Source organism: Talpa europaea (assembly GCF_964194135.1).
Source record: "Talpa europaea genome assembly, chromosome: 14".
Classification (NCBI taxonomy): Eukaryota; Metazoa; Chordata; class Mammalia; order Eulipotyphla; family Talpidae; genus Talpa; species Talpa europaea.
The window spans coordinates 69,286,163-69,311,216 of NC_140082.1; the positions used below are offsets into that span (position 1 = coordinate 69,286,163).

General features: G+C 50.6%; 1 protein-coding gene across 1 annotated transcript in view; it reads right to left on the reverse strand.

Moving 5' to 3' along the window:
• The window catches only part of CAPN2 (calpain 2), a gene marked incomplete at both ends in the record, with an annotated part of 48,340 nt that overhangs the window by 14,121 nt on the left and 9,165 nt on the right, over positions 1-25,054 (reverse strand). Inside the window, 8 exons of the mRNA XM_084253125.1 lie at positions 1,178-1,347; positions 2,794-2,954; positions 3,594-3,668; positions 4,564-4,649; positions 6,048-6,131; positions 7,195-7,363; positions 8,481-8,614; positions 9,440-9,558. Coding sequence (XP_084109251.1) covers positions 1,178-1,347; positions 2,794-2,954; positions 3,594-3,668; positions 4,564-4,649; positions 6,048-6,131; positions 7,195-7,363; positions 8,481-8,614; positions 9,440-9,558 — 998 coding nt within the window. The remainder of the gene's footprint in view (positions 1-1,177; positions 1,348-2,793; positions 2,955-3,593; positions 3,669-4,563; positions 4,650-6,047; positions 6,132-7,194; positions 7,364-8,480; positions 8,615-9,439; positions 9,559-25,054) is intronic.

Here is a 25,054-nt window from a genome sequence, read left to right on the forward strand (position 1 = left end):
GTGTTCTGTGTCACACCTCAGATTACTCCGCTATTTCTAAGACTGAGGAGTTTGGACTCATGTGCATTTTTTAAACTGGTGGGGTCTTTCCAAATCCCTTCCTTCCTGGATCGGTGCCCTTTCGGTGGCGGCCACATCCCAGGGTTGAGTGAATAGTCTTCTCCCCCAACCCCCTAGGGGAGCTCCCTCCATGATGTCAGGGAAAGCAGATCTCAGTAGGGATAAGGTGGGAGCCCTCATTTGCAGTATTTATTCACCATTTGCTGTGGTGTAAATATTCCCCCTGCCACCACAGCCATTTTCAGGTTGCCCTTGTGAGTTCACGGATGAGGGGCTGGCAGAGATAGGCATATGTGGCTTTCGGGAGCCAGCTCATCATGAGTTCCACCAACATACCAAAGTGCATCCCCACTTGGTTTGCTCTGAAGTCTTCCTTGCACCCCTCCTCTCCCACTGGCAGCCTAAGGCCACAAGAAGCGCTCTTCTGTGCCGCAAAAGGGGACGGTGAGGGCACGGGGCTGGCCAGGTGGGTTAGCTCTCTGTGCCGCAGCCCCAGCAGGGGGAGGCGGTGCTGATGTTGCTGAGCTCTGATGTGCTGGGTTGGGGTGATCTTTATTTTGTACAGAATGAAAGTAGGACGTGATACTGAGTGTCTGAGTGTGTGTATTTTGGGGGGTGTTGGAGGGACAGGGCTCCAAGTAGGGGTGGCCTGGTGGGAGCCTATTGACTGTTTCTGTGTTCTGAGCTCCCTCCCATCTTCCAGGTTCCGACCAACTGGATCCGTCAGCTCAGTTCCTGTCCTGACAACACTTTCCCACGTGATCTAGTATATTCTACTCTCAGCTTAAGTCTCTTTGTTTTGGAGACGGGTGACTGCTCATCTGTGCTTTGGAGAGTGCCAGCCTGGGGCATGTGAAAGGGACATGGAAGCCAGTAGAAAGGGTGGGATTCCTGGGAAACTGGCCATGGGGGCAACTGCCCACTGACACAGGCATTGCAGGAAGCTCCCGGTGTGACTTCTATCTACATCTGCCCAGGCCGTGACTTTGTTTTTTCCATGTCCAAGCACCATGTCTGGGGTCCCCTGGCCAGGACTACCTCTGGGGTTGGCCTTCCTTGCTGGGGCTGAGATGAGCTGAGAGAGAGGATAGGCGAGGTCGTCCCCGTCCAGACCCACCTCATAGATGCCAAAGCCAATGGTGTGCATGTCCTCGCCCATCTTCCTCTGCCGCCGCCGGTGCTTCTGGATGAGGCCCACCAGGAAGGTGCAGCCACTCTCTCCATCCTCCTGGTCCTCATCCTCCTCCTCTAGCTTGATTACGTATTGGGGGTTCATCCAGAAAGTATCTATGGGCAGAGAGGGCAAGAGTCAGTCACTTCTACAAGGTGCCCAGCCTAAGCAGGAACGCCCAGGGGATGAGGAGCTCTGAAGGGGGCCAGATGTCAGGGGGGTCGTGCAGCTTAGAGAGGAGTCCTATTGGGCTGGGCAAGGAGACTCAGAGACTGACTCCCAAACCCCCTTCAGTAGACCCAGAGGCCAGGAACATCCTGTGCACAATTTCAGCCTCTTGTTCCGGGTCCCTAGTCCTCCAGGGTCTGTCACCTGGCCAACTCCCTTCGCAGTGTCTCTTCCCTCCCCGCTTCCAAAATCTGATTACAGGAAGGACCTGAGATTCATTCAGGGATCACTATGCTGATTGCTCTCCCTTACATCACAGAATAAAACTGTGGCAGTAAAGGTATCATCCAGTGGCAAACCCCAACCTCAAGGGCTGCTGGCAGCCTGTTTTCGTAAGTAAAGTTATTGGAACACAGCCATGTCTTCTCGTTTAATCATGGTTGCCTCTGGGCTGCAACAGTAGAGTTGGAGTAGCTGCCATAGAGATGAATGGCCCACCCAGCCAGAAAATATTTCGGGCCCTTAAGAGAGACTTTGATGACCCCCGAGCTAGTAGGTAGTAAAAAGAATTTTGTGGGGTGTAAAGGGCCTTTCCTGGCCCCTTTGGGACTGCCAATTGGTGGCTGCATGCTTGAGGCAGAATAAGCACGACTGGTCTGCCAGTCCTGGTCGGATACTCTCTCTCTGGGCCAGGCATGCCACCTAGAGCCTGACTCTCTGGGCTGCCACTACTGCATGAGCACTGAGCCCACATCAGACTGCCCTGCTCAGTTCTGGGGAACCTGTGTGCCTTGGGAAAGTCATTCAACCCCCAGTCTCTGCTCATCTTAGAGACGAAGATGATAAAGTTCTTGCCTCGGAAGTTTATTGTGAAGATTAAATGGAATTATATGACAGTTACCAGCACCCAATTCGCGCTCTATAATCGGCAGCTGTCCCCAGGGTTCTATCACTTCTTAGAGGTAGGCAGGGGAGGACTGGGGGCCATCAAGGCAGGAGAAATCATCACCCCACCTGGGCTCCACCATCAGCACTCGCTCAGGCACAGGCCCGGTGCTGAGGTTCCCAGCAGGACAGGCAATTGGGCTCAGGATGGACAGAATAGCCAGTGGGAACGAAGTGGGGCTGGGCGCTGCTTTGGTGAGCATGGGGGAAGGCCGAGGTCCAGGGAAGCAGGGGCCTGGGGAGGGCATCACAGACATAGGGTCTTGGCTTTTGTCTATGTAGGGAGGCGAAGAGAGTGTAGAGGTTAACGGGAAGAGTAGAGTGGTGTAGAGATGGAGATGCAGGGATAGGGAAGCCAGAGTGGGCAAGAGCTGACAGACTGGGGCCCATTGCACCTTGGGGCAGGGTGAGGGCTGCCTGGGCTACCCCACAAAGCCAAATGGCCTTACTCGGGAAATTCCTGCAGCCCCCTGCAGTGGAGCCCCGCCGCCAGTTCCCATCCATCTTGGTGAGCTTCCACTTCTTGTAGGAATCACTGGTGAGGGTGTCGGGGGTCAGGTTGCAGATCTCCAGCCGGGAATAGTGCCTCAGGAAGTCCTCGAAAGACATCCTGGCAAAAGTAGGGACACATCCAGGTTGTAAGAGGAAACAGAGAAGTAGCTGACCTTTCCCCAAGATCAGGCTGGGCCCACAGGGGCCAGGCAGAGGGGCAATGTGGAGAGACAGTGCCGGGGGCTGAACGGCCGCTGGCAGTCACGAGAAGGCACAGACTCCGGTGCTGGTGCTGCCACTTTCCAGCAGGCGACTGAGCAAGTTGCTTAAACCTTTCTGTGGCTCAGAACTCTCCCTGTGAAAACAGGAGTCTGAGCATCCGATGATACACATTGGAAACTCATCCTGCGATGTGCAGTAGGTGGCCTCAGGCAGACAACTGCTTGCACCACTCACTCAGGGATGGATTCCTTAAGGTGTTGGGATGAATCTCAAGGAACCGGCTGGGAGAGGGGCCCCACCTTCCCCCATTTTCTCCTGGAATCCCCTTAGTCTTCCTTGTAAAGCTGCTCAGCTTATAAACCCCATGAGAGATGGGCAAGTTCAAGTGGTTTAGGAATGTTTTTGTTCAAGGCCTTATAGTAAGTGTGAAACAACAAAACCAGGATCCCATGCCTCTGTGCCCCATCGCATGATCATCTTGCTAATTTTCTAGTAAAGATCACTGCAGCAGACACCCCTTTTCCTGTAATCTTACCAGAACTCCCCATCTTCATGCCTCCTGGTCAGGCTCTCCCTCAACTCTGGGTCTATAGTGTTCCAGTTTGGGCAGCTGGAAGAGAAAGTAATGTGTGAGACATTGGAAACCTGCAGAGGGCAATGACCTTCCCAAGTCTCCCCAAAGGGGAGGGTCAAGGACATACTCTCTCCCCTTGTGGGCCCACACCTAGTAAGGGGGTGGAGGAACAGGCGCTGGCTAAGACTACAGTGAGAGGGTGAGTTCCCTGGAAGATGGTGGCAACGAAGAGTCCAGAAAACGAACACAGAGCATGAGAGCAAGATGAAGCAGCATCAGTGACCCAGGGTCAGAGGGGCCTGGTAGCTCTTTTAAGGGGCAACTGAAAAAGTGATGAGAAGCAGCTTATCTTGGTCTCTGCAGCTGAATCAGTGTCTCTGGCATGGCAGAGGCTGCCTTGGAGGGGGCCAGGGAAAGGGGCAGAACTGGAGGTGCTGGGCCGTGGAGGAAGGAGTGGGGGCAGGAGGAAGACCATGAGGGAGGCTCACAGGAGATTTTACCCCAGAGTCAAAGATGTACAGTAAAAAGCTGGGGATCAACAGAAACTTCTCTCTGGTCTCAAGCCCTATGTGTATAATCTCAAAGTAGAACCCAGGCTTGGAGTGGAGTGGGGATGAGGGGAACACTTATTCCCTGAAGGTCCCATAGTGAGGCGAATCTCAGCTCGGGATCTTACCCTAAATGGCACTAGGGAAGGCATGAACCCTGAGGGGTGAAAGGGAGGAGCATCACAGGAGCCCTGTGTCTTGGAGACACCCAGACTGCTGGAATGAGCTAGTTAAAGGTCTTAGGGGGGCCACCTAGGTCCTGGGCCCACTCTGGTGACCTGCACTCTCGAGGCTTTATTCCTCAGCACAGCACACTCCCCATTCATTCCCCCAGCACCCCCAAGCAGAACCCCTCCCTGCTCCCCCACTTGCACCCTCCTCACTTGTCATTCCACTTTCCGGTCCACTCCACCTCTCCCCAGGGGTTGCGGATGCGGATCAATTTCTGCAGGCTTCCTCTACTTTCAACCTGAAGCGGGGTCAGGTGAGAGGAGGGAGATGTTGAGCTCAGGCCAGGCCTGGAGGTTCTCAGGCCCACAGCCCCATTGGCATGAGCTGGGGTGGGGGGGTCGTCCAGCTCATGTTGTAAGGGGATCACAAAAAGGAGAGAGGCTTGTCCCTAGACATGTTGCTGCTGTGTGGTCCTAGTGGCTCCTTGGACCTGGGCCCTGGCAGGCCAGGGCGTGTCAATCTCTCTGGCAAGCTGAAGGACAAGCAAGCTTGGCCCACTCTCTCTGCTAGCACTTTGCATCTGAAACTCCATGTAACTGACTATAACAGGATGCCCATTAGCCAAGGGAGTCTAGGAAGGTTTACCCCCAGGGAAAGAACACAAGCAAAGCAGTACCAACTCTTGATTGGACCCTGGGGCGGGGCGGGGAGGGGAGACACTATAAATGACATTTAGGGGTAACTGGGAAAATATAAATATGGACTGCATATTAAGAGAATGTTAGTTAAATAGTTTGTATCTTCTTGGACATGGCAGTAACACTGGGATTAAGTAAGAGATTGTCCTTATTCAATGGAGACAAAGGCTGAAGTCTGTGTGGGTGAGGTTTCCTGAGACCTGCAACCTACTCAGATGCCAGAGGAAAAAGTGCTCCAACACAGAGGAAAAGAACAGGAGGCGAACAGCTGTTGAATCTGGGGACATAACATCCGGATGTTTACTATTCTTTCAACTATTGTAGGCTTGAAAATGCTCAAAAAGGGAAATAAAACAAAAATGCCAGGGAAAAAACGCCACATATCTGACCTGGGGTCCAGTCTGAGTTTTGGAATTAAACTGGGATGCATAATAGTATTTATAATGCAATAGTGACAACAACAAGGGTAGTTCCATGAGTGTATACAAAGTGTCAGGGATATACAGCAAAGTGACTGAATCACCACAAGCACTTTCCGGTGGGAATGATTGTAATGCTAATTCAGAGATCAGGAAACTAAGGGCAGAGTTCAAGTACCTGCCCAGAACACACAGCTAGAGAGAGGCAGAGTCAGATCTGAGTATGGGCACGCACGAATGCTTTCATGAGATGGAATGTGAAAGCACTTCAAAGACTATAAAACACTATACAGATGCAAAATATTGTTTTTATTATCTTTAGCAGATATTCTGAAACAAAAAAAGAGCTCCGAAAGCTGCATCTCCTGGCCACCAGGGGGCAGTGCACACCAGTCTGGAGTCCCGGGAAGACACGTCCCCACCCCAACCCCATCTGGCCTGAACTTCAGGAATGTGAGGCCCATTTGGAAAGGATTTTGGAAACAGGGGGGCCCCACCCTAGGCAATCACAGGCAAAAACGTGCTTTGGGCTATTGTGTTAGGGGGAGAAAGACCCCTGAAAATCCACGCCAGGCATACCTCCTCGGCCCCGGTGACCGAGTACGCGTGCCCCTTCACCAGCTTCTGGAAGGTGACAGCCTCTGAATCTGCAGCACTGGTGATCTGGAAAGATGGGAAGAATCAGCGTGGGCGGCTTCATTCTCTGTCCCTTACTCTCTTCCTTATTCTGGTCCTACCACAAACACCCTGGGAGACAGCCAGGCCCAGGTGTGGCCTGGGGGAGGGAGGGCAGAGCTGCTTTTGGACCCAGATCTGTCCTTCACAACCAGAGAAAAGGTTGAAGGGGAGGAAGTGGGCCGTCCACCAATGCTTGGGAGGTGTATTCATGCACTTCTCCCTGCTGAGGTGAGCAGGGCATCTCCTGGAGAGGGCTGGAGGGCACTCTCTGGCTTAGGGCAGACACTGGCCAGCCTTGGGTGGGCCCAGCCACAGGGCTTATGCAAGGGCCCTTTTGTTTTTCAAGTGAGACCAGAAGTTCTCAGAACTTTCTCCAAGTCATCTCTTTCACCCATGTATTCCCACAGCTGTTATTTCTGACTTAGTAAAGACAGGACTGCTCCCAGTCCACGTTTTGCCTCTACATGGTCTGCAAAAAGTTTGAGAATCCCTGTAGAGAATTGGACTAAGCCAGGGCTTCTTATCTCTGTTCCACAGTGATCTGTTCCCAGATAGGACAGGGCTAGGGAGCAGGGCACAGCCATTGTCTGGAGGCTCCTGGAGACAGCCCATCATGCCGCCATCCCTCCCCTGGTGAGGTTAGCCAGCAAGGCTGCAATGAGGAAATGGCTCTTTCCCATGCCTTCAGAAGGCTCCACAGGCCTACTAACCCTGCAAGAGGGAAGGCTAGGCTGCGGGGCTCCCGGAACAGGCCCGGAGAGAGGAGAGGTGTCCAAAACAGTGCTTCCCTGGGACCCACAGAGGGCAAAGTCCTCTCAGGGAACCTGTGGTCTGGGGTGGTGATTCCCAGGAGGCTGAGGGTGGAAGTGGGCTGGAGGACCATCACCCCCCAGCGGTACCCCACACTGCCCGGGTGCCAGGGGATGCATGATATGGTGGATGAGGGTTAGGTTGGTGATGTAAGAGAGGGCAGTGGCTTCCCCCACACTGTCAGTGTCCCTTCAGCTAGGGCAGCAGCAGCGTGACAGACAGGGAGGCCGGTACTTACATCGATGGAGCAGCCCAGGAGAGAGCCTTTCTGGAGAGCTTTTTGGATGATCTTGAACAGGTTAGGAGGGGCTTTCCTCAACTCATACCACTCAGCGATGCCTCCGGTGAAGTCCTCAAAGCCCTCTGTGGTGGCACCCCCAGAGAGCGCCTCATAACACCCGTTGACCCTGGGGAGGGCAGGGAGAGAGCTGCTGCTGCACCCGATGCCAACCCTACTGCCTCTCGGAGTGTCTCCCCCACCCCCCACGTCTCCTGTGTTGGATGCTCCAGGGATCCTCTGCCCAGATTCTTCATGACTTTGTCTTCAACTCAGCATGCCGGTGAGGGCAAGTTGCCGTCTCCACAGTGACCACTTCCTGGGGACTTTGTGCAGTGTTTTGAAAATCATTTAGAACCCCAGAATTGGAAGGACCTAGAAAATTATTGGTCCAACCTCCCCTAATGATTCTTTCTACGTCCTGTAGAAAAGGGGAGGTCTGCTAGTTGGATGCTTGGCATTTGTAGACTTAAAAAAGATAATTCAATAGCGAAAGCGTTTTCCAGCATAGTAGGCACTGTGATGAGGGGGCACCATGCGCCTGAGGTGGGAGCATCCTGTGGCTTAACGCTACTATTTGAGCACGTGACTTGGAGCCTGAGTACACCGCTTTGAGCAGTCACATCACTACCATTTACCTTCTCACGTGACTTCTCAGGCCTCAGATTCTCACATTGGGTAAGTGGATCCTGGCCCTGCTCCCTGGCAGGGGCCACAAGAAACAGAAACCCCTGGATGCCTTGGAGCCAGGCCATTTGCTGGAGAAAGCCCAGGCAGGAGGGGCTCCCGTAGGGCTCCTGAGAAGGGGCAGTGCTGAGCACTACATAAGCTAGACTGGGGCAACCTAGGAGGGATGCAGTTGGAAGGATGGGAAAACAATTTCTACTCCTATCTCCTGGGTAAGTTCCCATAATTTTTTTAGCTTTGTAATAGTCCATTTTGCCCACTGGCAAAAACTCTTCACGACGTTAGCTAACAAAACTGTAATATGAACTGCCAAGGAAGTAGAGGTGCTTTCTCAAAGCCAGCACGGTCAGCCTCATGACTTGTTCTGACAAATTTGGCTAAAAATGGCAATCGCTGTCACTTATGAGGGCAAAACATGCCAAGCACAATCTCCTTGAATTCAGAGCTCAATTTTAGCCAAGTAGTCCTACTGAATAGGACTCTGCTACTCCAGGCAGTCCCTGAAGCAGTCCAGATTTTCCCAGAATCCAGGGCAGCTGGGGGCAGGCTCAGTCACTTACTTGGCATAGGCCTTCTCCAGCAGGGCGCTCCAGAACTCACTCCCCTCTGCTGAATGCACGAAGAGCAGCTCCCCGTCCTTGGTGGGCAGCCTGTCATCTATCACCACGTCCACCCACTCGCCATACTGCCAGAACTGCGGGACAGTGGGGAAAGGGTGGTAAAGGGTAGGCTAGGAGGAGCCGGTGACAGCATGAGGACCCCGAGCCTCAGTGCCTCTGGCTCCCGCCTGCACCGGCCCCTTGGCAATAGGCCCCATGAGCCCCTCCTAGGAGGAGATGCCCCTTCTTACTGTGCTCCAGCAGGGCAAGTACTGACTAAGAAACTGAGGACAGGGGTGATTGTCCCTCCTCCAAATCCGCATCTGCTTCTCGAGCATTCTGCTATGCTCTGTACTTTTTAAAATACTACTTCTCATCTACCAGCTTAAAAAGAGGTGAGTAAGGAGTACTTGGTTTGCTTCCAATTCACTGTACTCATGAGGGCAAGTTACCATCTTCACAGTGACCACTTCACTGTGATGTTTTGCAGCTTTTTGAAACTCTCCTAGAACCTTAGAGCTGGAAGGACCAAGGTGATAACTCAGGTGATTGCCTCAGACTTCACATATTCATTTTTTTCCCCTAACTTGGGGATTGCTTTCTGGGCACCCTGCTTGACCTCTCTTCAAATGTCCCAAATGATCCCCATTGCTATCCTCACAGGGCCCCAAGAAAGGAGCAGGCCAGGAAGCTGCCTACTGTCCAGTAACACCCTTCATAGAACAGTGCTGGTTGTAGGGGTCTGCAAACACGAAGGACTGTTAGACTTGGTTAAGTCAGGGGGCCTGTTCCTAGTTCCAGGGCCCGTTCATGGCTCCCAGCATCCGCTCCTAACTTCTAGAACCTGCTCTTAGCTTTCAGGACCTATTCTTGATCCCTAGGACACACTGACAAAAAGCCTGGCCCTACCATTAAGTTACCTGGAAGTGGAAGATCCCTGCATAGTTTTCTTGGAAGCTCTGGTCTGGGGGGACAACTCGAGCCAGGACTTCTTCATTCAACGTGAGGGAGGCAATGGCTGCCAGCAGCCAGCAGTCACCTGTGAGTACAGCACAAGGAGCTCTCATCAGAGGGGTCTCAGTGCCCCAGGTGTAAAACATCTTGTTCCCATCTCAGGGAGCTTGAGGCCGAGCACAGAAGAATCAACAGTCCTTCCATGAGAGTACTAAGGAGGGGGTTGGGGTGATATTTTGAGGGGAACTCTGCTGAGGGAGGAATGTTTTGGTGACCGTAGTTGCAGGGGGATGGGAGAATTCATTCTTGGAAAGCCCCAGAACTTGTGACAACTGCACAGTGGCCTCATAGCCCATCTCTGTGTCTGCCACACTTCAGGCCCTCAGCAGTAAGCAGGCATGAGTGATGAAGCCTCAGCCACAAAGCCTCAGAACTTGATTTTGGAAGGTGAATTTGAGTGAGAGAAAGAAAATGTGATGGTAGATGGGAAGTGGCTGAATTTTTCCATCTTCTCCTGGGGAGGAGGCTGCAGGGGCAAGGGAAGAGAGACCAACAGGCAGTCCAATGGCAGGAAGGAGCGAGCAATGCAAACAGAGGAGCCAGCAGCAGGCCAACAGGGCTGGGCTGCCCCCAGGAGGTCACTCCTGGGCGGTGTGAGCCCGGTGCAGGGGCCCTGCACCCTGCCCTTCCCCGAGCCTCACTGCCTCCCTCAGCAACACGAGGGTAACTGTGAAGAGTAAGGAGGGCACCCATTTTGCACCTGGGTAGGGCGTTGCATGGCAAGAGCCATGACCACACCCGTAGTGAGAAAGGAGCGGTGCCAGCAACAACACAGGATGCTTTGCAGGAGGCTCACAGTTGCCACAAGATATAGAGCAAGAGGATGAGGAAGTGATGAGCACTTTCCAACAAGTTCCCCTGACAATAAAAGGAAGTAGTTTTAGATAAGTTCAATTTGTTTTTAACTAATGAGCAGATCTATTAAGAGGATTTTATCCAGGATTGAAATGTGACTAATCACTGCTTGACCAGCTCTTTACCTAATTTGCATCTCATTGCACCAGACTATGACAGACTTACATAGCGGATCTGAGTGAGAACTTTCTGGTCCTCTCACTGTGCATGTAAGTCCATCCCCAGGCAAGTATTTCTTGGATCTGTGTCTCCCAGGGCTGCAGACCTAAAGCCCCAAATAAATGCCTTCTCTTGGATGGGGGTGGGAGGTTGGGGGTAAGGATGAATATCACTGAAGTTGACCTAGTTCTTTGTGTTCTGGGAGACAGCTTAGCATCTTGGTAGTTCTTCAACTAAACTGTCCTGTTAACACTCAGAAATGATGCACTTAGCTCTTTGAGACTATATATGCCACTGGTAACTCTATGGTAGGTGGAGACACATTCCTCCCTAGTTAGTAAGCAAAAGCCACACAAATCCTTTTGCTTCTTCCATGGGGAGTGTGTTATGGATTCATTGTCCATTTTCTACTCAGCAGCCATTTGCCTTCCCCTGGTAACACTAATGTCCTTTGGAGAAACCAAAGGCAGGGGTCATGCAGCTGTCATAATCAGCAGGATGCCCCCAACTCCAGGTGGGCTAGTTTGGGGCAGGTGGGATGCTCATTTAACTTTGATGCTACAAACACTTAGGTTTCTAACTGGTTTTAGCTCTAGGTAAGCCCTCCAGCCCAGGCACTAAGTCTCTTTAGACTTGGTTACCTGTTGATAATGTTTGTTTTTTGTTGTTGTTGTTAAGATTTTATTTATTTATACAAGCACTGGGTACAGTCAGAAGCGCAGGAGGGTGAGAGAATTCACCAGAGCCAGAGCGGGGAGCAGAGCAGGCAGAGTGACGAAGTACACTGCTGAGGGGAGCAGCGGGCGGCAGGAGAGGTCTGCCCGCCATGTGGGACCCTCGCCTGGTGGCCGGGTATTGAACCAGTGCTACAGAGGCTGCGGGCAGCTTCGCAACCCAGCGCTCAACTGCTGCGCCACCGGGGAGGCCCTATTGATGTTTTGATCTTCGTTTACTCCATTCATTCCAGGGCAATTGTCTTAGTGACCCCAGTGCTTGGACTATGAAAAGCTGGAGATGAGGACCCAACAGCTTCTGGTTGCTTCTCCACATCCAGCTTACACCTTCCGCTCCGTGCCCTAGACCTGACCTCGATGAATGAAACTGTGGGCTTTTAGGGCTTCTGGCTGCTGGTGGGGTTTGGCCAGTGGGGAACTCTAAAGACCAGAGGGCAGCCAGGTGCGGGCATTTCTTCCCTGACTCCTTTGTGAGCTTGGCTCCAGTTGTGACCTTGAGCACAGGGCACAGCTCCTTCAAGGTGGCATCTCTGCACGACCCACTCCCGCTTCTAGAACCCTGACAACAGCTTCCCATTCATACACAGTGGCTATCTTCTGGGAGAGATTTGGTTATTCTTCCTCATTTGATCACAGAAGGCTCCTGTCAGTGTTTATGCCAAGAGTGTCTAAGATTTCTCTGACTAGTGTGTTCTGCCCTTCATTAGCTCCTCACCCCTACTGACGGACTCCATGGGCGACATCTTGCTGCCAAGGCTTAGTCCATTTAAAAAGTGGCCCAGTTACTTGGCTAGAAAGAGCATCATAAAATGCTATGTCCTCTTGAGTTAATCTATAAATTTAATGCAATTCCAATAAAAGTAGTAAGAGGATTTAAAAAAAAACATTGGAACTTAGCTGATTCTAAAGTTTATAAAGAAAAATTAAACATGAAGCGTAGTCAGAAAAATATACAAAATGGGAAAGGATCAGACATTAAAACATTTATAAAGCTACAGTAAGTAAAACAGTACAGAACTTGTGTGTGAGTATACTGAAAGCTAAATGGCACAGAACAGAAAGTTCAGAAACAAAGAGTACGATCATAGGTATTTAGTAAAGATAAATTTCTTACAAATGGAAATGTAACAATTGTGCAGTCCTCTAGAAAAAATATCATGTTATAGCTCATCTTATTACAGGCATAAATTCTAAATATTTTTATAGAAAATTTTAACATTATGTTAAATATATATTTTATTACATTGTTTACATATTTATATATAAATAAAATACATTTAGATAGTTAATGTATATATGTATATCATATATTTTATTTATACATTAATATATTTGTACTGCAATAACATTATAAATTGAATGTTTCTCTAAGCCAATAAACATTGCAGAAAAGACAATGGGAGAATCCTATTATAAACTCAGAGTGGAGACAGGTTTATGGAATTATAATGTGCAAGCCATAAAATTTAAAATAAATTTAATTACATAAGAGCAGAAAAAACAAACTTAAATGGCAAAAAATCACAAGTAGGCAAAGTCAAACAAACAACAGGAAAAATTATGTTATTCAGTTCTCAGACCAAAAGCCAGATACAAAATTTTCTAGTATATAAGTGAAAAACTGAGAGCACAATATAAAAATGGGCAAAGATATAAATAGAGTTAAGGGAAAAAGGAAAAGTTAATCTCTCAAACATGAAATGTATTCACCCTCCCTTATGCCAAAAAATATAAAGTAAAACTACACCGGGTTATCATTTCTTCACCTTTTGAATTGCTAAGACCATACAGTTTGAGCCCGGAGAGGCTCTAGGGGAAATACTCCTTGTCTTGTGGGTGAGCAGAGGTCCATGCAATCCCTGCTAAGACCTCCTGACAGTACCATCGATGTATCCCAGTGATTCCCCCTGTAGTGACCCGCCTACAAACACACTCACTTTAGAAAACGATGTTAAATGTGAGGTTATTTATTGCAGCACTGGCTGTAATTAAATGACTGGAAATAAGCTAAGTATCCATCCACAGAGGCAAACCGAGTATGGTGCCTCTCTCTAATGAAATTCTAAGCAGCCATAAAAAGGAAGGATGCTCTCTCTTTCTTGCTGTGGGATGAAAGGGCCAAAAGAAAAAAAAAAAGGGGGTGGGGGAAATGAAACAAATAGAAAAAAAGGAAGGACACTGAACTCACCCCTTTATTATTCACATCTTCATAATCTGAAGTTATTTTTGCTTGCTTGGCTATGTGTCTTATGTGCTTAAATTGTGATTTTTATAACTGTGAGCTCTAGTTTTTTGCCTGCTATAGATAATTAGTTATATCCAGTAGAGTAAGATAAAAAGCCTAATACTAGTTTTTCTAAATGAAAATGTTTTGGTAGGGGCCTCCCTGGTGGTGCAAAGGGTAAGACACAGCAGTAGGAGGCTGTCTGCAGCCACTGCAGCAGGAGTTCAATCCCCAGCCAGGGAGGTGACCCACATGGCACAGCAGACCTCTCCTGTCTCGCCCATTGCTCCCCTCAGCAGTGTAAATACTGACTGTATTTCAGTCAGTCTGTCTGTTCTGCTCCCCGCTCTGCCTCTAGTGAATCCTCTCACCTTCCCCTGCCTATACCCCAGTTCTTGTATACATAAATAAATAAATTTAAAAAAAAAAGAAAATGTTTTGGTAGCGGTCTTCCATAACAGCCAGTCTATCTTCAGTAAGAATACACAGTCAGTCCACTTATTCTTGTGTCCTCCAAAATGTGTTCTATAGAAAGCAGTTCCTCAAGAAATAAACAGTTCTTGAGAAATGGATTCTACGATCAAGTAAGTGTGGGAAATGCAAAGCTTCCCAGGTCAGGTGCAGGGACTTGTTCCAATAAACACAGCATCTCCCAAGAGTAAGGAGGCGGGAGCTTGCTATGCAAGTCTCCCAGCTTTTTGACCTAAGCCCCCCCTCCTGCTGACATCTCACCTAGCCAGTGAGCTGTGCAGCCCCTTGCAGATCACCCCAGGGGCACAGTCTGTTCTGGTTTATCCTGGGTTTGTTCTGGTTTATCCCGGCAGGTTCTTCAACAGCTGGGCTGCTCGGAACTGGATCTGCCCACTTCTCACAGTGAAGGTGGTTTGAGAGCATCTATGTCTAAACCTGTGTCTTCAGGTTTCCATACCGTTTCGGGACTATCTTTTCTTTACATACATGGTTTTATTGTACACATTTTAAAAAAAAAGCTCAGCCTCAAATTTTCTGAGGAATGAGGTGAGGCTTCTGTACACATTAAGGACAATCTACCTAAGCTCCCTAAAGCTCTGACTCATCCCCTCAGGAGCCTGGAGACTTCCTTAATCTGTCCAGTGCCCTGAACACAAGCAGGGACAAGAGTCAGAGTGGGTCACTACAGGTCCGTGGCCACCCTTCAGACAGACTCCGTGCTTCCCCCAGAGGAAGCCGGTTGCCTGTGACCCTCCTGCTGCAGGTGGCTTCTGGCCACGTGCCTCGTTAAAGGCCGCAGACAGGGCCCTGCCCAGAGGTCCTGGAGTCACCCATCAAAGACCTGGCCATGGGCTCGACTCCCTTGAGCCCCAGCTAAGTCTGCCTGGAAGACATTCAGGACAGGACTGAGAGGCTGGGGAGGGAGCACGAGGACTTTTCTGTCCTGTTCCTATCCTGAAAATGGGCCTGGGTGTCCCAACTACCTCATGTTTTAGTCAAGTGTGTGCTACCTATGAAGAGGGCCCTGGGAATACCTGCCCCCTCATCCAACTGCATCTAGACTTACTCCCTCAACAGAGCAGAGTCCTCACTGCACTGCAATCAGACTTGGAAGGCAGATGTCCTGGAAAGAGACCCAGAGTTTAAATGCCCCAACGTGAAAACAAGCAGGTCCTGGGGGAACTCTGGATCCCGGAAAAGGTGTATCTTGCTGGAGGCTGAATTCATGCCTGTTCCCTCAAAGAATTGCCCTCACTGGTTCCACCTCTTGCTTCATAACCCATTCTCTCACCTTCCCCAGAACCTGTTCATCTTCTTGGCCCCCGAAGTCACCTGTGTGACTCCTCCCTCTGGGCTTCTTCAGAGTTCCTCAGTCTCTGGGCTCTTGGCTTCCCTCTCCATCCTCTTTGGCTGGGTTTGCTTCCCCAGCCTGGCCCTAGGCATCGCCCTTCCTGCCCACCTTTCTCCCCGGCCTGGGTGCCTGTCCAGTTTACACTGTCCCAGACCCCCTTTCAGCAGGCTCTGGGCTAGCAGGAGGTAAGCACACAAAAAGGCAGGTTCCCACCCACTGGGAGATCTAGCCTGGTGGACCAGGACCTGGGTGCTGGGTGGGCACACAGCCTGGTCGGCCAGTGCTGAAGGGTCTGGAATAGGGCGGGTCGATGTGCTGGGGTAGAGGGGCTTTGCTGTTCACCAGCTGCCAGGGCAAATGGCTCCATGGGCACTCCTTCCAGTGATCCCCAAACCAGAAGAGCGTAGAGAAAGATCCCTTGGCTACACTTAGAGGCCCAACCAGCAGTGGGTATGGAGAGCACTGAAGTTGTGGTTTGAAGATCTCGATCTGAATCCTGACTTGGCTTAGAATTGTATGAACCTTGAAATACTTCATAATTCTCTGACCCTAGGTTTTTCCAGTTGTGAAGGGGGATCATACTTACATATATATCCTCAGAGGATTGTTAGGATCAGATGAAAAGGGAAATTTAGAGCCCTGTAGATGGGCTCAGAGACAGGGAACCCCAAACATTTTGTGCTAATTCTGCATGCATGTGAATATGAATTTTTGTAGGGGGGAGTGTCAAGTTTCTCTCCCACTCTCACCCCAAAAGGTGGATGCTAGAAACATGGGAGCCAGGGGATGGGATCAAATCTGACCTGGAGCAAACTACTTTCTGTGCCTCACTTTTCTCACATGTAAAATGGGTTTCATAAGCGTAGACTGTCACAGAATTAGGAATTAAATGGGAGAAGATATGTAAAACATTTAGAAGTGTCTCTAAATGTTTGCCTTTTTTATTTTCTAATTTCATAGGGGAGAAAAATGAGACCCGGAAGAGGTGACTGAGCTAGGGGCGCCAGACAGTGGCCACCCTGGGTGCTGTGACCCGGAAAGGGTGGCAGCAAACACTGGGGAGGATGGGGTGGAGGTGGGCACCAAGTTGGTGTAGAGACACTAGCACCAAAATGGGGTCTCTGTCACATCGCCAAATGAAGACTTATACTCAGTTGCCTTTCACAGGAATGTAACTTTGAGGAGCAATCTGGAGTTACCTGGTTCAAAGCAATGAGCATTAATATGCCTGATGGCCCCCAAGGATGGTGATCTTGCCAGCAACGAATCTCTCTTTCCTTATCTTGCCCCCGTCTCTCTATAAAAGCTTCTGTTTTGTACCCCTCTTCCGAACACTGGCTAGATGGGGTACTGCCAGCCTCAGGAATCCCTCAATAAAGCCAGTGGCAGATTTACATTGATTCAGTTGAATTTTGCTCAACACTAGGAATGAGGAGTCGGGGAGGTCAGTTCTAGGACCCCCTGAGTTGACTGCACACAGGGTTTTTCTTATTATCTTGAGCCTCAGGAAACTTCAGAAATAAGGGGCAGGGGAGGCCCAGATAAGGCATAAACAAAGGTAAAGAATGAGCACTGAAAGGCTCATAGATAGAAACACACTCAAACCAAGGGTAACCACTGCCAGAGGCTCATTTGCCCTTCACTCCCCTGGGGCCAGATCAGCGGTGCCCCCACCAGGCTCCCTGCTCCCGGGGCCACTGCTTTGTCCCCTCACTTAATACCAGGCAAGAGGGTTCTTTAAGAGCCAAACCACCTCCTGCCTCTGCAGTTGGATAATCCCCTTTCTCCTTGCATGCCCTGCCTATGGTTTTCCACAAATTTTTTTTACTGTTTTTGTACCTATCGCACAAGAGTATTCATGTATTGATTTATTTGTTTAGCAACTTGTATAGTGAGGCTCTCTCTGGCACCTTGGGGACCTGCTGGGAACACTTAAGCCACTTTTGCTCATTGGGGCCTTTAGGGGCTCCTCCCCAAGCCCAAACTTTCTTCCCCTTCTAATTTGCTTGGGAGAGGGTGGACTGAGCTGATTTGGGTATTAAGCACACCATCTGGACTCGGCAATCCGAGCTTGCCTCAAGAAGAGGGTTGCCAGTCTCTGGCTGGGCGCACCCTCTGCTCCTCTATGCACACGCAGCCACAGCCTTCCCTCTGCAGGGGCCCTGCCCAGGCCCCCCTCCGATGACACAGCAGGCCCAAGCAGACTTTATGAATGACTTCTTTAAGCTCCAGAACCTTCTTCTGAAAAGAGAGCGTCACACGGAGCCATGTCAGTACATTTCCAGTGCCCCCTGGCACCTGAGTGCTGAAGGCCGGCTCTGTGCACAGGTGGTACCCGGCCCGGTGGCGCTGGGTTACTCAGAGTTGCTGTGGCTGGAAGTTTTTCCAAGAAGGGAGGGTGATATTTGTTTTGTACTGTCTCCTTCTTTCCCTTCTATCCTCACTGTTGTTTTTCCAACAAACAGGAAAATAGAGCAGAGAGCCCAGGATGTGCTGAACTTCTGTCCCTGCCCGTCCTGCCATGGCATCATCACACTAGATGTGTTGCCTGTTGACAGTCCCAGAGGGCGGAAGTTCTGAGGGCAGGCGCCACGTCACAGGGAGCGCATGCTCCGTGAAGTCCAACACACACTGGTGGACTCACACACATACTTCAAAAACACAGGCTGAGGAAATTCTTCAACTTGGAGAGAAACAAGAGGCCCAGGGCCAGCCCCTCCACTTCTGGGAGCCCTTCCCAGCCTCGGGACCCCTCATTGTTGCTTCTCTCTTCTCTGGCCTGACTTGTGGGGTCACCCATGGGTGCTTCTGAGCATTTCTGTCCTTGTGCTGACTGGCCTACGTGTGTGTCTTTTTCCTTCCATTTAGTGTCAAGTTCCTTTTTAGCTCATCCATCCTTCTGTGCAGGCTCATGCTACGTGTAGAGAAGAATGACCCTCAGGCTCACGAGCCAGTGTAGGGACAGACATGAGGAGGAAAGACTCCCCAAGATGTTCAGATAGGACTCCCAAAGGCGGTCAAGGCCTCCCCAAGACATTGGATTATTTTGAGTTGAGGATAACTGAGGCCCCGTAGGCTCACAAGAAACCATTGCGACTCCCTTACCTAGAAGAATGAAAAATGGGGATATTACTCAAAGAGCCTTATCCTATTCCTTAGCTCAGGATATATACTCTAATTTCCCCCCATTTGCTTTATAATATCTATTCATATGGATTCTCCATACATATATAATTAAATTTGTCCTTTTGTCCTGCTAGTCTGCCTGATGTTAATTTGATTGCTCAACCAGCCCAAGAAGGCAGAAATTTCCTCTCCTTCCCATGTGTGGCAACATGATCAGAGAAGATAGTAGGGAGCACTAGACTTCAAGTCCAAACAGGGTAAGACTGGGGTTGTAGGAGGGGAGGCAGGGGACGGCTTCTTAAGAATTGGGTGGAGATGGAGCACTCGCAGGAGAGGGAAGGTCGAGTGCAGAGACCCAAAATATGCAGGGAGTGGCAGAGTCCAGGCTGGGGAAGGGAGCAGCTTCAAGTGGGGCCCAGGTGCTGGGTATTTGGAGAGGGTGGAGATTAGGTTAGACTTCCACTAGCTTAGTTCAGTCTGAACTGAGCCCATGAGGGGATTTAAACTCATGAGCCTTCTTATCCTTTTTTTTTTTTTTTTAAGATTTATTTACTTATTTATACAAGCACTGGGTACAGTCAGAAGCCAGGAGGGTGAGAGAGCTCACCAGAGTCAGAGCGGGGAGCAGAACAGGTAGACCGACGAAACACTGCTGAGGGGAGCAGCGGGCGGCAGGAGAGGTCTGCGCACCATGTGGGACCCTCACCCAGTGGCCGGGGATTGAACTGGCGCTGCAGAGGCTGCGGGCAGCTTTGCAACCCAGCGCTCAACCGCTGCGCCACTGAGGAGGCCCCCTTCTTATCCTTTTACCTTCTACATCAGACCATCCAGGTACTTGTACTTTCCAGAATGAGCTGTTTCCTGCCGAGGATGTGGGTACTCTGGTCCCTTCTTCCTCTGCCCCACACTTTCCCTCATCTCTCTTATTTGTCATCCAGTCCCAGCCTCTGCAGGGGGTGAGGACGAGTAGGGCCCTATTTGCCCCGTTTGTCCCCCCTCCCATGTCCTCACAGTGTGTCCTGGCTGATCCCTCTTATAGCATGATAAAAACCTAGATTTAATTTATTCATTTTATCATTTCTGCCACTGGGATGTCACCTCCCTGAGGGCAGGGCCTCTGGCAATATCTGGAGTGGACAAGAGACAAGCAGATGTTCCAGCAAGAGTTCATTTGAGAGTTAATGGGGAACAGGAGGAGAAGGAGGGTTGGCAAGGGATTAAAAATCCAGAACGGAGAGGACTGGACGAATATGGGAGCAAGAGACAGAGACAAGAGCCCTGTGTTTTGAAAAGAACTGCATTTAATTTTGTTTCTTTTTTCTAAAGTACCAGTCCACTGATCTTCCTATAATAGGCACCCAGTAAAGCTGGCTGAAAGGAAGCAGTGAGGTAATTGGCTGAACTGAGTGGACAGGGCCGCAGGCCTGGCAGGCTCTCAGGCATGGCTGGTGGAGAGAGTCCTGAGGCTGGCAGGATCAGCCTGGCTGGTTCAGTCTCCCAGCATATTGGAAGGTCCCAGCGAATAGACCCACCCCATCTACGATGGAGTAATGACCAAGCAGCCTTGGGTCACTATTAGTGAAGGACAAGAAGTTCATTATTCAAAGGGGAAGAAACTCAGCATCTTCTAATAATGGCGGCTATAATAGTTCTGGTTTCACATGCTCTTCTAGAACCTTGCCTGACCACACAGGGAAATGGAACCTCCATCCCTCCCCTTGCACCTGGATGGGCTTCCTTCTGTCTCAATGAGTAGGGTGGGGCAGAAGAGATAGGACATGCCTTCCAAGGCTTACTCATCTAAGATGAAACAGCTTCCAAGCCCTCTAGTTAGGGCTTGTGCCGCTGTGCAAGAGACTCAGCTACCCTCATGTTTCCATGGAACAGGCCACATAAGTAGTGGAGAGACCCTAGATCCCCAGGTGATCCAACCTCCAGCCCAGGCACCAAGTATGTGGGTGAGGGGCCTTCCTTCAGTTACCCCTGGCCCCTACCCTGTGTGACTGCAACCACGTGAGACACCCTGAGGGAGGCACCCAGCTGAGCCCAGGCCTCCTCAAATCCATGAAAAAGAATGAGAAAATGCTGTTGCAAGTCATTAATTTTGGGGATCAGATACAGGGAGCTTCTGAAATCTGCCTGGCCAAGGTCAGTAGATGAATCTGCTAATAGTCTGCCCTTCTGGGCGGTGCCAGGAGGAGAGCAGAGCCGACATGGAGAGATGCCAGGGCAGATGCCATGCCAAGAGCCCAGACGCTCAGTCACTCTGGGGTCCCCAGGGGCACAGGACCTGAGATGTGCTCCACACACCTCTGGGAAGCTATGAGATAGCAGGCCTGCTGGGGGTGGGGAGGAACCTCAGAGAGCAGCAGGGAGGGTGACCTCCTCCTCAGCTGCACCCCCTCCCTGGATGTGGAAGGGCAGAGCACCTCTCCCACAAGGCCAAGCATCCCAGAAATGCCACCCTGTCTGCGCGCTCTGCGTTTATTTCTCCTTTGCTGCGATGTTTGCTCCCAACTGTGGCCAGGACAGGGACCATACTGGAAGGTGTATGAGGCTGGCTTTCAGCCACCCACCTGCAATTACATGGTCCCTCTCAATCCCCTGGGATCCTTTTTATGGGTCCCAGCCAATGTTTGGTAACCCGATGCCCAGTGATCACCTCCCATCCCCTCATGGTACAGGATGTTTCAATCCCCCACTCACTGCCCATCTCCAGTGGATTTGCCAACCCCACTGTCCTCCTCCCCTCCCCCTGGGGAGTTCTGGCAATGTCTGGGGACATTTTTGGTTAGCATGCCTGAAGAGGGAGAGAGCTAGTGGGCAGAAGCCAGAAACACTGCCATGTGTCCTAAAGCACCCAGACACCCCCACAAGGAAGAATTACCAAACACCAGAGTGCCGAGCTCAGGAATCCTACTCTGTTTCAAATTTTCCTTGCCCTGTGTCTCACTCCTTCAATTCTTTGTTCTTTGCCTTCCTGGGTCTATGATAACCAGACCAGCACAATGGGGCTACTTCTGCAAAGCATGACCTTTCCTGGAATACTGGTGTCTTAACATTCTCTGACAAACCCAACATCACAGACATGATATCACGCTCGCAAGGCCTCAGCCCCAGAGGGACAGGAGACAAGCTCTCAGGCCCTGTAGTGCCAGCCTTGGAAGGGAGGGGACCGATGTCCAGGAAGCCCAGAGGAGCCGCCGGGAGGGGAGTATCAAGAGGAAGCACACACCCTGCCCGCAGCCCAGGCTGCTGAGGAGGTGCTGGTGAGTCACAGGGCCACCCCTTCTGCGACTGTGTCATGGCCTGGCAGCAGCCCAGAAAAGGATACCCTCAAAAGGAACTCCCCACACACATAATCAGATCTCATTTCTATCAGGGTTGGGCCAGGGTGTGTGTGTGTGGCAGGGGGGGAGGGGGGGTGGGGGTGTGGAGGTGGGGGCGTGTGCATGTGTGTGAGTGTGTAAGATTCTCTGCTCTAACCCCATGTCTTGGATAGAAATCCTCAGTCTCCTTCCATGAACTACACACAGGACTGGGAATAAAAGCAAACTACCCACACATAGTCCCCTTTCCTTTCCTTTCCCTCGCTGCTCCTGCTGGAGCCCTGAAGGGAGAAGTCGGGAGATGCAGATGCTGAGGCCTGAGGTTCACCCTCCAACACTCTGAGCTCAGGAGCCCTATCGGACTCTCAGAGGGAGCCTATGTCTGGCAGCTGAGCCCTGTCCTGTTCTCAGTGGCACCTTAGGTGAGGAGGTTGTAGATTCATCTTCCGGACTGACCCCACTGATCCATGGCTCCTCAGCCACTATCTGATAAAGCCTTTGTATCTGCCAGATTCCAGCAGACGTGTCTCCTCATGGCTGCCTGTCCTTCCTTTCTAATTCAGATCTCTGATCCCGGCGACCCTCACAGGCCCCCACAGCAGGGGAAGAGGTGCAGCTTGCCAGGCCGCCAGCTCTGGCCCTAAATTCTTATTCCTTGAAAGTCACCTTCCTAGAGGAACCAGCTGGAGAGCATCTATTTCACAGACTTCCTGGGGGGCATTCACAGTGAGGAATTAAAGGGAAAAGTCTCACTGTGGCTGGAGCAGCAAAAGGCAGAGAAACATCACATCGTATCACAAGAGTGAACAGCAGGGATTTTCTCACCGTCATCCCAATGCCCAGAGAGATGGCGAAGCCACAGGGGACCCTGGGTCCCAAAGGCACCTTTAGTGTTTACTGATCTTAACATTAGACACCTCATTGTTTCCGCTTCACAGATGGGTGAGAGGAAGCCGTGGCTGAATCATGGCAGGGGCACTGGAGATGACTTATATGTGCTGGGAGAGGAGAGCCCAAGAACTTGGCACCAAAGTCTGGGCTTTTGGGAGAAATACCAAAAGCGACAGTCACAGCAAGAGCCCTGGAAGTTGGGACAGAGATTTAAACTGAGGTTCCTGAGCTTTGCCCTGAACATCACCATCTCCTGTCACCTCCTCGCACTTCAGTTGATGCCAATGTCCAGTGCCAGAGCTGGACCCACTCAGGTATTCGGGACATGGCACATGCTCCACCTCACCTCCCCAATTCCACTTGACAACTTCCCTCAAGCCAAACTCTCCCCAAAGGTGACTTCCTGTGCGTTTATTAAATCCTCCTGCAAGTCAGCCTCCGGCACTCTGAGTGGAAGGTGCCCGACTTCATTCCATCCTCACAGCCCTAGGAGGACCATTATCCCCATGGGGTGGATGAGCAAACTCAGGCTGGAAGAGGATAACGATTCACTCAAAGTGACAGGGCCAGGAGGTGGGAGAACCCGGGGATGCCAGAGTCCTCACTCTTGACCCCGCTACTCACAGATATTTACTGACGCGGGTGCCTTGCTTGGCTGTGAGTGGAGAAACACAGGCCTGAGAGGACCGTCCCACCCTACAGAGCAAAGGATGGATGACTAGATTTCCACCCTCAGTGGGCTGCTGCGCAGTCTAATGCAGAAGCCACAACACACTTGCGGCTACTTAACATTAACATTTAATGCAATTAAAATGTAGTTCCTTGGTGGTATTACACTTTAGGCGATACAAGTGGCCAGCAGCTAGCACATAGGATGGTACAGAGCAGACATTTCTCTCATTGCTAAATTTGTTGGACAGAGCTGCCCACTAACCACCTGCTGGCCAGGCCACCTGATCTGGGGCCATCCAGAAACACCGACTACTCTCATCCTGGGGTTCCATCACTCATACTGGTCTAGCCAGGACCTCACAGACCCCAAGGAACATGGTCCTTCATTTCTGAAATCCTAGGATGGGGGTGAGATGAAATCCTAGGGGATGAGACACTTTCTGTGGCTGACGCTGTTGAGGGACGGATGAGACTAACTTGAGACCTTGCTGTGGGGCTGTTATTGCTGACACATGAGCTGAAGCCCGGTGGGTGGAGATGCGGAGGTGGGTAGCATATTTTAGAGTCACAGAATGTCAGAAGTGGTGGGGCCTTAGGAAATCAGATCCATTCCCCTGATCTCAGAGAGAGACCGCCTGTCTTTGGGAGCACTAGGACCTGCAAAAAAGTTCCACTATGCTCTGTAGAGCAGTCTGGGAGACTAAACTCCCTCTGGGCACCAGCAGCTTCAGAGAACAATGTAGGGGAAGTGGCGGGGAGGGGGGGGGGATTCTTTCAGGGCGGGCCCTATCATGCCTACTCCTGAGGAAGCAGGAGGGACAGCCATGGAGAGATCTGTCCTTCAGATCTTGAATTAGGCTGTACCCCCACTGAGTGGTGGGCAAGGCTGGGGGCAGGCAGGAGCCTCTGGGTCAAACAGCAGAGCTTGCAATTCATCCCTGGCCTGCCTGTGGCCTGTGTAGCAGGGAAAGGACCTGGGAGCACAGGCAGCAGCCCCAGGGAGACAAGCTGTGAAAGAGCACTGAAACCAGAAGAGAAGCTGAGAGGAAACGATGACTCATGGGCACAGCATCAGTTCCAGGAGTGGGGGAGAGGCTGCTGGAGGGGAAGGGTGGGGCTGGTGGTGGAAGGATTTCTTTTAAGAGAGAGAAAAGACTATTTACTTTTTCCATCAGTCCGGCTAACGTAATAAATATTTTCTTATTTATTTATTTAGTTTTTAATAACATGCACTCATTTTTTTAAAGGCGCCCATAGAGGGGCATCCTACAAAATCTGGACTATGGTCTCCATTACTCCACAAATTTAAAACAGTTCTAAGAATTTCTATAACTTTTTCTATTACATTTTTCATCTTCTTTTACATATATTATCTTCTCTTCTATTTCTCCTTCCTCCGAGTGCTAATAATCTGTGTTTCCCTTAGGAAGCCACATTTTCTTGAGAGTACCAAGTTTGCCCTTTTCCTCCTTGGCTCTTCATCCTTGGATGATGAGTGTTTAGAGCAAAGATCAGGTTTCCAATCCAGCTTATTTCCTTCTCCTTCTTTTCTCTCCCAGCCTCATTCTCTTGTATGATTTGGCAAAGAGGCTTCTTATATAGTTGGACCTAATAGCCATAGCCCCTTAGATTTCTGTAGGATTCTAGAGTTTGCCAGCTGTGTTGCCAAATTAATCTTATTTTCACCACTGCCCTGGGCAGGAGGATTA